The sequence below is a fragment of the Camelus bactrianus genome, chromosome 4 (genome assembly GCF_048773025.1).
Source record: "Camelus bactrianus isolate YW-2024 breed Bactrian camel chromosome 4, ASM4877302v1, whole genome shotgun sequence".
Taxonomy (NCBI): domain Eukaryota; kingdom Metazoa; phylum Chordata; class Mammalia; order Artiodactyla; family Camelidae; genus Camelus; species Camelus bactrianus.
Genome location: NC_133542.1, coordinates 64,976,668 through 64,989,435, shown reverse-complemented (window position 1 = coordinate 64,989,435; position 12,768 = coordinate 64,976,668). Strand labels below are relative to the sequence as shown.

Below are 12,768 nucleotides of genomic sequence, written 5' to 3'. Positions count from 1 at the left end.
TCTCGTGGAATTTGTCCTTCAGTTTTGCCTGATCTCAGGCAGCCGTGTGTGATTTGCCAGAACCAGCGACTCTGACTTTGGCTGATTTGTATTTCAGGGCTTTGGCATTTGTCTCTGCCCCTTTTTTGGTTTGTTTTTTGTGTTTGCATTTTTTAAAAAAGACATCACCAACTTATTCATACACACTCACGCTGCACACATTTTTGGGTTGCATTTTCACACCATTCCATGCTCCGTGTAGCTTCTGGCTAGCAAGGAAGACGAGGACTCAAGCAGACTCGGAGAGGATGTTGAGGATCATTTCCTGAGTGACCAGCATCCGGAGCAGAGTAACAAGGTAGGAATGTGTCAGTTAAGACCTTATTCCATCCTCCCCTCTCTGTGCCCAGGCCGGTCTTCCAGGCTGGAACGAGTCCTGTGGGTTTCCTGTCCCTTCTGCCTATGTGTGCGCCTGCTGTGTGCCTGAGGAGAGCAGACAGGAGATCTCTGCCTTTTCAGAAGTTGCAGATGGGGTGGTAGAGCCTGTCATGAAGCCGGAGAACAAACGTAGCGTTGCAAAGACAAGCGAGACTGTCATAGGAGAATAGTAGGCATTGGATGCTGTGCCTGGGCAGGTCTTCCAAGCTCTAATCTGACCCATTCATTTTAGGCGTTGGAAACTGAGGCTTCGGAGGGGATGATGGTTTATTTAGGGCTCAGGGTAAGTCAGTGACAGAGTAGGGCCCAGAGCCCTTGTCTCTGGACTGTTGTGAGCTCCCAGATCATTCTGTTGTGACATAAGGAGCCACCGATGGAACCAAACTTTCCTTCCCGGTGTCTCTCCACAGTGTTCTGATCTGAAACCCAGCTTACTATCCTCTGGGCGGGGTTGAGAATCTGACCCTGTTTACCTAGAAGGCTTCTCCGGTCACATGGATACTGCACATTAGGAACCAATGTTCTCCAAGGCTGAAAGGACCCTAAAGACGGATGTGGCGGGAGATGGGAGGCTGCAGATTTGGCATTCGTGGCTTTCAAGTTGTTCAAGCTTGAGGAGTCATGAATGGGAGACCATCAAAATGTAGAGCATTTTGGAGAGCAAAGCGATTAAAAGTAGGGGCTTTGGAATCAGATAGATCTGATTTTGAGTTTTGGTCACTATCTCTGTGACCTTGGTTAACCCTTGTTTAACCTCTAAGCCCGAGTTTCCCCATCGATGAGGGTAGTAATACCTCCTTGTTAGAACTGTTGTGTTATTTAAATAGAAGGTAGGTACTGAGTGCTTAGTAAACGGTGGCAATTGCTCTTTTTGTTATTATATTCTAGACTTTTCCCTCTGTGGAGGTTGCTTATTTAGATGGATTTAATAACTAGATTGGTGGCAAACAAGACCCTATAAATAACAGCTCGTTTGTGTGGGTCTCGTCTTCCATTTAAAAATCTTAATCATTGTACAAACGTGGAGAGAGGGGTGTGTTGGCCAGTGTGTATATCACCGGCAGTAATGCAGTCAAGAGGAGTTATTTATAGACTGGTAGGAGAAACTCACAGCTCTGGAAAGGGGGAGAAAGAATGCTAATTGCGGCGCCTCAAGACATGCCCAGCGCAGGCTTTAACTAGACGTTTCCTTGGTACCACTCTTCTGGGACCCTCAGTGACCCAAGAAGGTGGATCTGTAAATAACATCTCTGTGGGAATTAGGAACTCTCCACTGTCCTGATGAGACAAATCAAAGTCACATTAATTAGGATGTGTCTGGAAAGAGGTTGGTTCTCTGATACATAATGAGGAAGGTGCATTGCAAGAAGTCTGTAATAAATGTCCAATGCATTGTTAATGCTTTAACAATTAACCATGTTCTGTACCCTCCTTAGAAAGACTTCACAAGAAGGAGGCCGTGGGTTGGGGGACACAGCTGTAGGGGTTAAGACGCTGTGCCATGAGCTTAAGTGGGTCAGCCATCTCATTCCGTCATCCTAGCCTCCTTCAAGGCGGTGTTACTATCCCATTTATAGATGAGGAAACCGAGGATGAGGAGAAGTGACGTAGGCATCTCTGTGTCCTCGCCAGAGCATCTTCCTGCCGGACAGTGAGCATGTGTGGACCGCGTGCCTGTGTCCCCTCCCTCCCTCTCCCCTTGCAGTTTCTCTCCGGTTGACTTGCACTCACCCATCACTCTCTGTCTCCACCCTTTCTCTCTCCTCCACATGACCTTCTTCCCCTCCTCTGTAGTCCATGATCTGACCACATACTTCGATTTGCAGATTACGGAGGACTATTCCCGAGGGGGCTGCAAAAATGGATATTTAAGACACCCAGATTCCAATATTTTGGACTACGACGGAGCCCCCAAATCTGGCTGCCCCGGAGACCAGAGCCTAGAAGGCGAGCTCGTGAGCCTGCTTGGCCCGCTCTTCAGCGAGAAGGCCACGTGGTTGCTGGAATCCAGGTAGATGAGGGGCCCAGGCCCTGCCTTGGCTCTGGAGTTTGAGGGGAGGCCAGCCTCGCTTTGCTGAATGGATTTGGATGAGGTGCTGGGCAGTTTACCTGAGAGAGCACCTGAAGCGGCTTGGGAGGAACCTGGCCAGTCGTGCCATCAAGTGATTGGCTGCAGGCCGGTGGCCGTGAGGGGACTTCATTCAGCGGAGCCTCGTGCAGGGCTCTCGTAGAGAGGAGAAAGCTGTCCCTCAGAATCAGTCTGGGGAGCCCCGGGAAGGGCTGCCCGGCTGTCGGAGGAGAGGAGTCTCTGCCAGTTTCCACAGCAGTAGAAGCCACCAGTGTGGTCCCGACTCTGCTGCTTTATGTTGTGCTTGAACTGAAATTCCCTTCTCCTTACACCTGCCGGGAGGAGTCATTCCCGTGTGAGGAGACACTACAGGGTGTTTTTCTTAAAAAGGAGAAATATTCCGTACATTGGTATTTTTCAAATGAGTCCTTTCAGGGCCAGTTGCCCTTCTTTCCCACTCTGCCCCGTCCACCATCGCGGCCGCTGTGGACCTGGGAGCCGGAGGGAAACGTGCCCCCGTCTCCCAGGGCCCCCGTCTCTCTGACCGCTTCTTGGGGTTGCCGTGAGGAGCGAGGACGAATGATGTTCGAGGGACGTGGCGGGCATGAGGCGTGTGTTCAGTGAGAGCTGTGGTTCTCCTCCGGCGCAGGTGCAGAAATGGAGCCGGTGTCGCTGCCCAGGGCTCTTGGCTCGAGCGGGAACCTAGCCGTCCTCGGGTCCTTGGTGGGCTCAGCCTCGGAGACAGTTCTTCAGCTGGAAAAGGATGGAGATGTTCTGTTTCTGTGAGCTTGGGGAGGCTACCCTTCCCAGCCCCTGACATCTGTTTACACTTTTCGGGTGTGAGGCCTCTTAGGGGAGCTGCCCAGTGGCCATTCTGGTACATCATCCCAGGGAGTTAGGCGACCTGAATCCACACTTGTAAACTGGAGGGCTACCTCCACATCAGGGGCCCGTAGGTTATGTCAGAGTGAACAGATGTGACTTGCTGTCTCTGTGGGCCACCTCGGAGGGCCCTAGGTGCTATGAGCTGGGGAAAGTACAGTGGACCGTTGTGGGAGTGCAGTGACTTGGGGTCTGTGTGCTCCCTCCCAGCAGACAGGGGCCCCAGATCACCGTTGTCACGCGAGCACCTGGGCTCAGAGTGTCCAGTCTTTCAGTAGAAATTTGTATTGAGATCTTTTAATTCTCCTGGTTTATCAAGGATTTGAAGTCTTTAGTTTTTAAAATTTCATGTTCTTGGAACATCATGGATACATTATGTTCATTTTTTCAAAATGAGAAGAGACTTTTTCAAGCTGTCCTTTGTAACTAGTTATAGGATTATTTTAATGTTATTTTTAAATTTAAGCAATTAAGTAAAACTTTTTTAAATTAGAAAAGAGAAACTGGACTTTTTTTTTTTTTTGATAGGTTCAGCCTGTCACTGATAATATCATCAAAGGGTATAAGTCCTGTTTTTGCAGCATTATTTCCAAAAGGCTGAATCATTTCCAATTTTACCAAGTAAGCTTTGAGAGCAAACTTTACTAAAAAAATTATTAAAACTTAAAAAATAAAAACCTTTTGATTAAAAAAAATTTGGACTTCATTACATTTTTAAAGAAAATGCTTTGTGGGCCAACCCTCTGCAGACAAGCTTATGACACCTGCTGTTTGTTTGGTTGCTTGCTCCTTGTAGGTGCCTGGAGTCGTGGCTCTAAGGGCTGTCCTAAAGGCCCAATTGGTGTGGTGTTTTAAAAAGCCTGCTTGGGTAGCTAGGGTTCTGACTGGTCTGGGAAACACCAGTTTTCTGTCTAGGAATTCCCTCCAGGAGGTAGGTGTTTTTGATGGACTGAAAAAGCAGAGTATTGGAGTCAGACATACCTGTGCTCCAGTCCAGCCCTACCATTTAGACCTTCTGACATGTCTCCTCATCTCTGTTTCCCCATCTGAAAGTGGGGCGTGATGATAATTGTTTACCCCATAGGGATCTTGTGAGGATTAAATGAAATAATGTGTATAAAGTATAGATCCAGCTTGATGTTAAGTGGGATTTTGGTGATAATACTGCTTAAGTTGTGCCCTGCCAATTTCTCCTAACCTTTCCCATGACGCTCAGGTCTTACCGTATGCAGGAGACATCAGCCACCCTTTATTCAGGCCTGTGTTCCTTGCTGAGCCCGGGTCTGAATCCTGGGTGCGGAGCTCCATCGGCTGAGGCCCGGGACTTCCACCTCTGAGCTCTCCCACCCTCCAACCGTCCACTGTGGGGCCAGCAGGCTGGCGGGGTAGCTGGGCCCCAGGAGTGAGTCTGATGCCACTTACCTGTCCGTCCACAGGGATGGAATAAGGAAGAACTTGTCCCCTCGCTGCCTTAGCCTGGCTAGCTGTCTTGCACTTGACCAAGCAGAGCACTCATTCACGGGGTTGAGGCGGGGGAGCGCAGGGTCGGTGCGGGGCCCCGCTTGGCTCGTGGGGGATGGGCTGGTCGTCTCCCCTCTGCATGGTGTACACTGTGGTTGTGGGTCCAGCCCTCTCTTTTATTTACTTCCAGTTCCTTTGCCCCATTCCCTAGAGGACGTGGTTTAGAATTTATTACCTAAATACCTTGGGGTTTATAGCTGAAACTTAGGTGTGACATTTGAAAAAGTCTGAAAGGGGAGCCCTTGGGATTATTTGTATACTACAGTTGAGCTCTACGTAATAGAGAGACGCTCAGTCCTAGGGAACCTGAGTCTGCTCTTCTGGGCGTGGATGGGGGACAGGTAAGGTCCCACCAGAGTGTGACGCCGGCGAGGGGTCAGAAGACATTAGCAGAGCAGCAGTGGGAGAGACTCGGGGGTGTGGGCTGCAGGGGAGAAGACGGGCGGGGCAAGTCCCTGAAGGGAGATCCTGTATTAGAGAGGGGCTGGGGCCTGGGGATCTAGACAGAAGCCGGAGTCCTCCTTGGCCTTCCCTCTTCCTGCAGCCCCCAAACCGTTCCTCTCCTGAATACACTTCTCCTCCTCCTGCTGTGTCCTTTCCATTCCTTGCTTCTGTCACATTTCTCTGTCACCTCTCTGCCGTGGCTTCCTAACTAGTGCCCTGCAGCATCCTGCCCCCTTCCAGTCTGTTCTCCACACCACTCCCATCGCAGTTACTTAAAATGCAGTGCAGTCACTCCTCTGCTTAAAACCCCACAGAGACTCTCCACTTGTCTCGGGATCAGACTCCCCAGCCCGGCCTGCTAGGCCCCGCCTGGCCTGGAGACCTTCACCCGGTTCCCACCCGGCTTCCTGTGCTCCAGCCACATGGCCCTTCCTGGCCCTGGAGGGGACCCAGCGGCTTCTCCTTTCAGAACCAGCCCATGCTGCTCCCTCTGACCAGCTCTCCTGTGGCCTCCCTGGCTCCCTCCCCCGACCAGGGTGGGTCACCAGCCGGGAGAAGCTGCAGAATTGGCTAGTGCTGGAGGTGCCAGCTAGAGCTGGGGGTGCCGAGTGAGCGCTCACTTTGAAATGAATGATGCGAAACGCCAAGTGTGACCTGTCCTGTGACTGCGTGTTGTGCGGGTAGCTGTGAAGGAAAGGCTGGACGTGACAGGTGGGGGACCACTTAGCCCTCCTTATCCCATTCCAAGTGCTTTCACATCCTTCGCATCACTTACCAAGGTCAATGCCAGTTTCCAAGTTGTGAAACCCAGTGCCTAGTGTCCTCTTTCCCAGGCAGCTGCCACGTACTCTGGCCTTGCATTCACCACCCTGTTTTCTTTCTCCCTCCCGGGCCCCTCCTTCTCGGTCTCCTTTGCTGGCTCCTCTTCCTGTGCTGGATGCCAGATGCTGGAGTGGCCTGGAGCTCTGTTCTCAGCTCCCTTTTCCTCTCACTGTCCTGTGGCTTCAGAGTGTCCTGCATGACTTCCACAGTAATTCTGGCGGTGCAGACCCCTCTCCAGGTCACCATCTCCTCCTGGGTGTCTAATAGGCACTTCAGCTCTGTCTGTCTAAAGCCCAGCCCCCTGTTCTAACGTGCTTCTCTGCTGTTCTTTCACATGTCAGCACTTCTGTGGCCGAAAGTCTGCTTTCCACACCCCTCATACCTATCAGCAAGTCCTGCTGAATCCACCTCTAAAGTGGATCCCTCCCCCAAGCCCCTCATGTCCCTGCTGCCGCCCACTCGTGCCCGGACTCCAGCAGCCCAGCTTCTGACATCTCCCTGCTTTTCCATCTGTGCCCCTTGCTGGTCGTTCTCCACAGAGTAGCCAGAGCCATCTTTTAGAAACTTAGGTGAGATCCTGTCTCTTCTGTGCTGAGAACTCTCCAGTGGATTTCTGTCGCCTTTAGGGTGAGATCCGAGCTTCGCGGCCTGGCCTCTGCCTGTTTCTCGGTCTTTATCAGCTGCCTCTCTTGTCCACACTGACCGCCCTGTTCCTCAGCCATCCAAGCTCGTCCTCCCCTCAGGGCCTCTGCAGTAGCTGCTCCCTCTGCCTGGATGCTCTTTTCCTGAGACACTGGTGGTGCCTTAGCTAGAGATCAGCTCTGTGAAGAGGCCTTTCCTGACCTCTTTGTCTGACAAGAATCCCTGCTTCTACACTTTTTCTCAGGACTGGTGCCCTCCCTCCCTCCCTCCCCCTCGTCCCTCCTTCCTTATACTTGTCTTATTTAGTTATCAGCGTGTGTGTGAATGTCTGTCCCCTTAATGAAATGTACGTGCCGTGATTCTTCTTTGCCATGCATTTCCACTGCCTTATGTGACACCTGTCAGGTGCTCAGTAAATATCTGAATGAACGCGTGGACAATTAAAAGCTCGGCATCACAGTGGAAGGGTTATGTTTAGAAAACTGGAAAGCATGCAGGGCTTCTTTGGAGCCTGAAAGGTCCGCACTCCAGTCTTTGCCACTTTGCTCAGGGACCTTGAATCTTCGTGAGCCTGTTTCTTCTTCTTCTGTGAAATGGGGTTAATAACAGCCCCCATCTCAGTCTCACTGTGAGGGCCACGTGTATTTAGTGTGTTTCAAGGCTCCAGCACCCCGTACGTGCTCAGTAAATGTCAGTGCTCCTCCCCTCATGCCCCCTTTGTGGCAAAGATGCTCAGCGTACATAAACAGTGTTTGGGCTTCCGACAGGACCCTCGGACTGAACCATTAAAAGTTCCCGATTATGGCGACAGCTTAATGAATCTGCGGTTCAGATTTCTGGCCGAGTAACACTTGAAATGTTTTATTTAACAGCACTACCACTTTAGTGTATTATAATGGCCTCTCTCACCGCCTTTTACTACCCATTTGTAAGTCTTTTTCTTGGGTTTTATTGTGTGTTGTTTGGTAGTGAGTAATGGTCCTCCTTTGGCCAGCTCGGTAACAATTGTCATTATTTTTAATCTATATTAAGGGAAGGAGAGGAAAGGAAAATGTAGTTTAACATGCTTGAAATATCAGGAATATTTTTGAAGTCTGAGTTTACTGAATTTTAAGATGGTTTGTGTAGTCTGGATGATCCCACATTAGAAGTGAGAAATGTACCGTACATTTTAATTTCATTTTTCATACTTTTAGCTTTTCTCCTAGGTCAGTGTGCTGTAGCTGTTTAATTTGAATGGGATTGACTCTGCCAAGGGCTGGATGTTAGGAATCCAGACAGGAGGAAGGCCTTACTTGCCCCTGCCCCTGGAGGGCCCTCTGGGAAGAGAGCACGAGGGGCCGTGTCTCTCCTAGTCGTAGCAGAGATACGAAACCAGGCAGTGGGAGAAACTGCAGAGAGAAGAAGGGCCTCGCAGGGTGAGGCCTCTCCTGTCCCCTCCCCTCTCCCGATCCCACCGCCTTATCCTGACCACACCTTCTTTTCCCTGGAGGCAGTAACAGCTTTCCAGCTGGCCCTTCCCTCAGTGCTTGCCTCCCTCCACCTTTTTTCATAATTTTCCTGGGAAAGCAGAGCCTGAGAGAAAGACTTGGATGCAATTGGTTGATTTGGGATGTGGCTCAGGCAGCAGGAAGGACGATGAGGGGGAGAGTAAGGCGGGAGTGGAGGCAGAGCCAGTAAGTGTGCGTGGTGATCTGATTACTGCTGTGAGCAGCAGGGACTTCATCCTGCCGGCCACCCGCTAGGGACTGTGTAGACCCTGCCTCGGTGCTGTCTGTCTGTCGGAAGGGAGACTTGGACGTTCATCTAACACTCTTCCTCCATGGGTTTAGGGTCTCCCCTGGAGCTATAAACTGGTCCACACTTGCCCACTGCCCTGCTGGCCGGCTCACAGAGCTCTGGGAAGAGGCCCAAGGCCGCAGAGAGATGCAGTGGGCGCCGGAGGTGGGACTGTCTCCAGGGTGTGTGGCAAGGGCCATGAAAAGCATCTGCTGCCTGTACTCTCTTGTTGAAGCCTCACAGCTGTCCTGTGGGAAGACCCACCTGACTTTGTAAGAATCGCAGAGTTAGAACCTGAAGCCCTTTGGTCTGATTTCAAAGCCACTGCTCTTTTAACCCCGAGCACTTTACAGCATCCCTTCATTCGGTGCCTATTTACTGAGCACCCATTGTGCACCCTGTTGGACCAGGTCACAGATCCAGCAGGTGGACCAGATTCACCCAAGGCCAAACTTGCCCCTGGATGTAGGGATGGAGCTGGAATGGGCAGGGAGTGGATCCTACAATTGTCGTGAACACCAGTGACCCTGTTTGCTTCTTCCCAGGCCCAGCCTGCATCCGGGCAGCCGTGTGGCCCCCTCACTTGCTGTGTACCTGCGTCAGCTCAGTTCTCTTCTCCTTATCCACGAAGTACCTGGTGGTTCCCACCTTGTGTGGTTGCTCTGGGGTGACGGGGATAAAATACCTGGCGTAGGTCCCGGCACGTGGCAGGTGCTCACTATGCTTAGCTTAAACAGAGTCTGGGCCAGAATCGGTGGGGGGAGCTGGGTCGGGGACAAGGCCGTAGCAGAAAGCTTAGCTCCTTCCACTTCCTTCCCTTTTGGAGAAACAGGCCGGACCTTCTGAAAGCGCTCCGTGATCTGCTTCTGGAACAGCTGTGCCTGATAGAGCAGGAAGCTTCTGGAGAATACCTTGATGGTAAAACGGAGAAGACACTGAAGCAGATGGCCCTTCAGCTAGGAGGAGAACTTGGACCTTTCATCCATGCCAGCTCGTCTTCCCAGCCACACGAGGCACTGAAGTGGCCTCTGGGAGCCCAGCTAGCAAAGGTGGACGCGGAGGCCAAGGTGGAGCAGAAGGACGCTTCCGTGCAGACCGCGGCCACGGAGGGCGACACGCTCAGATTCAGACATGAGGGCCAGAGGGAGGCTTGGGAGGAGAAACCCTCAGACGCCGTGTGCAGCGCGGAGCATCAGCCCGAGAATTTGTGCAGGAAGCCGGGGCGGCAGGCCACTGCCCTTTCCTTCCCCTGGGGGACCGAAAAAGTAAGTTTTCCCTCATATTACTTCCTTAGTTACTTATTAAATACAAAAAACTGAAGAATCACCTCTGATCCCACTACTTTTTTTTTTTTTTTTTTTTTGTCTAAAGTCTGGTGTCTCTCTACTGATTCCTGGCCTCTCCCCAGAGGTGTGAGTCCATCCTTGCCTTCCCCACAGTGTTGCCACCACTTCCTCCCGCTCTCTCTCCTCTCCCACCCCATCTCTCTCTCATTTATCTGTATGTCATGAGATTTCTGTGTTTTCAGTATAGAAGCAGAGTCACATCTGTGCAGCATCTTTCTTTCTCTTCCATGTTATGTATCACCAACATCTTTCCTTGTAACAGCTTGTAAGATTCCACAGGGGGGAATGTGCCAAAATTGATGTAATTTCCCCCTATTGCTGGACCTTTACTTTTTCCTTTTAATACCTAAAACTAATATAATATTATAAGCCAGTTACTTCTCAATTTGTATTTTTATTTTTAAAAATTTTTTAATTGAAGTGTAGTCGGTTTACAATGTGTTAATTTCTGGTGTACAGCACGGTGATTCAGTTACACGCACACACACGTATATATATATTCCTTTCATATTATTTTTCATTATGGGCTATTACAAGGTATTGAATATAGTTCCCTGTGCTCTACAGTAGGACCTTGTTGTTTATCTATTTTATGTATGGTAGTTAGTATCTGCAGATCCCAAACTCCCAGTTTATCCCTCCATCCCCCACCCCTTTGCCCCTGGTAACCGTAAGTTTGTTCTCTGTAGGACCTTTACTTTTGCAGGTTGCATTACATTTGTAATAACCTGACTTCAGGGGTAGGGACGAGAACCTGAGTTTTATTCTGTGCAGATTTTGTGTGTGAGGTCCTGTTCTGTGGGCTTGGTCTGTGTTCCCCTATGCTTACAACACCCATCAAAGATGAGCAGCCAGGTCCTGAGTGCCTGTAGTTAGCCAGCTGTTCAGGGGCTGAGCTGGGCCCCTCCCCGAGCCTGACGGCACCGCCATGGCCTTTCCCTGGGTCAGGCTCCTCTCCAGCCTGCGCTGGCCTGGGTGGTTGGGTCTGGCTTTGGTGGGTGAACATTTTGCTTTGGTCAAGATGCTTTCTCTAAGCGTCTCCTCAAATACCACCAAAATGCCAGATTATTATAAGGCAGACTCTCCTGGCAATATTTGATTGGGCCATTTACTAAAGTCCTCCCGGAGAAGGGGGCGGGTTTGGGGCGAGGCTCGCTGCCGCAGGGAGACGCAAGGGTTCTGGTAGAGAAGGAAGCGGGCCGTGTTTGTAACAGCGTGCCAGTGATGGCTGTGGGTATTCCTCTCTCCGATGGATGTTTTGTATCTGAGAAATCAACTGTACACACTGCTTCATAGCATCAGAATGGAGAATTAAGTTTATTTTCTGACCACTAAATTACTGCTTTTGTGTATACCAAAGAGAGTTAGATATATCATTAGCAAAATTGCTTTTGATTGTTTTAAATTATACACCAAAACTGTAATTTCTAGAAAAGGGTTTTCTAAAGATATCAGTAGACACACACACACAAAAAAAAGGCAGTGCCATTATATTAACGGTACTCGAAATGCAAATTTGTGCCATTTGGCTAGAATAGAAATGCTCTCATCTGCCCCAGCTAGTTTAGTTTGTACGCATGTGTTAGGAAAACTAAATGTTGTGTGTGTGCGTGTGTTTTTCCCCCTTATTTGTGTAGGAGATAGTATCCTATGTTCAGGAAAATTGGATAAGCAAATGAACTTAATTTCCCCAAATACACTGAAAAAATCTTTCTCATTTGGCATTATCCTTCTTGCCGGTGTCTTCAAAAGGGAGGTAGGTGTGTTTATTTTTTAGCATCTGCTATATATGCCAGGATTGTGCTAGATAATTCTACCCATATGTCACATTTCACATTTAATCTTCTCAAGAAGCATATGAGTTAGGGAGGCATTACCTACATTTTACATATGAAGAAATACAAACTCTGAAAGGCTCAGAACATTGTCCAGAGTGACTTAGCTGTTCAGAAGGGTAGGAGGGATGTAAAATGAGGTCTGGCTTTAGAGGCAGATGGAGATGTTATAACCCCATGTTCTCAGGAAGAGAGGCGCCCTCTTATCACCAGGGTGGCCTTCAGTCTATGCAAAGGAGAAGAAAATTTAATGGTCTTCGGTTAGTCAAGGAATCAGGAACCCTAGATAGTCTAGAAATTTGGCATCCTGTTAGAAAGAACATCTTTGCAGCCCCAGGGTGAAACAGGGAGACGGGATAGAGGTGAGATGGGGGGCTTTACAGATACACCTGTGATTGCATGGGGACCCTTGGGTCAGTCATGTGACTTCCTCAGTGCCTCGAATGGGATCGGGGTGACCTGGAACCCAGGGCTGGCTCAGTGAGGCAGTGCGTGCCTCGTGCCTTGTCCTGTATGTATGCGTGCCCCTGTCCCCCTTCCGCTGTGGGAAGTTCCACTATGACATCTTCAATACGGCAGTAGATGGGGCTCTGTTCGGCGTCCATAAGGTAGCATCTTGTGGGCTGTTATTTTAGGAGCGGCGTTGGGCTGACTGACGGCAGTCCTCCAGCCTGAAATTGGCGCTGGCATTTGTGCACTTGCAGATCACTTTCCTGCTGCCATATGACACACAGATTTGGATCCAAGAATAAAGATTGGTGGAGCCTGAGGACCAAGCAAACGACTGTTATTTTCTAGCCTCTCTGATGAGGCATCTGCCTCCTCCCATGTGGTCCGTGTCACCCCCTCAGACCGTTCTTGTCCTTGAACCTGTTTTCCTCTTGCCTGGGATTTCAGGGCAGAACATGTCTCACTTTTCTTAACTGGGCAGTAGAGTCTGAAGAGGTAATTTGAGATCCGGCTCTCTAACCTTCTTACTGTATCATACCAGTCTGGTTGTTTGATATCTCAG

General features: G+C 50.0%; 1 protein-coding gene across 5 annotated transcripts in view; it reads left to right on the top strand.

The window, feature by feature from the left end:
- Positions 1-12,768, top strand: part of CDK5RAP2 (CDK5 regulatory subunit associated protein 2) — a 167,473-nt gene that overhangs the window by 101,675 nt on the left and 53,030 nt on the right. For 3 of the 5 annotated variants that reach the window (XM_010950351.3, XM_010950347.3, XM_045513129.2), the window contains exons 19-21: positions 242-337; positions 2,244-2,428; positions 9,402-9,840. In XM_010950351.3, coding sequence (XP_010948653.2) covers positions 242-337; positions 2,244-2,428; positions 9,402-9,840 — 720 coding nt within the window. The remainder of the gene's footprint in view (positions 1-241; positions 338-2,243; positions 2,429-9,401; positions 9,841-12,768) is intronic. The other 2 variants (XM_045513130.2, XM_010950349.3) reach the window with 1 other exon arrangement.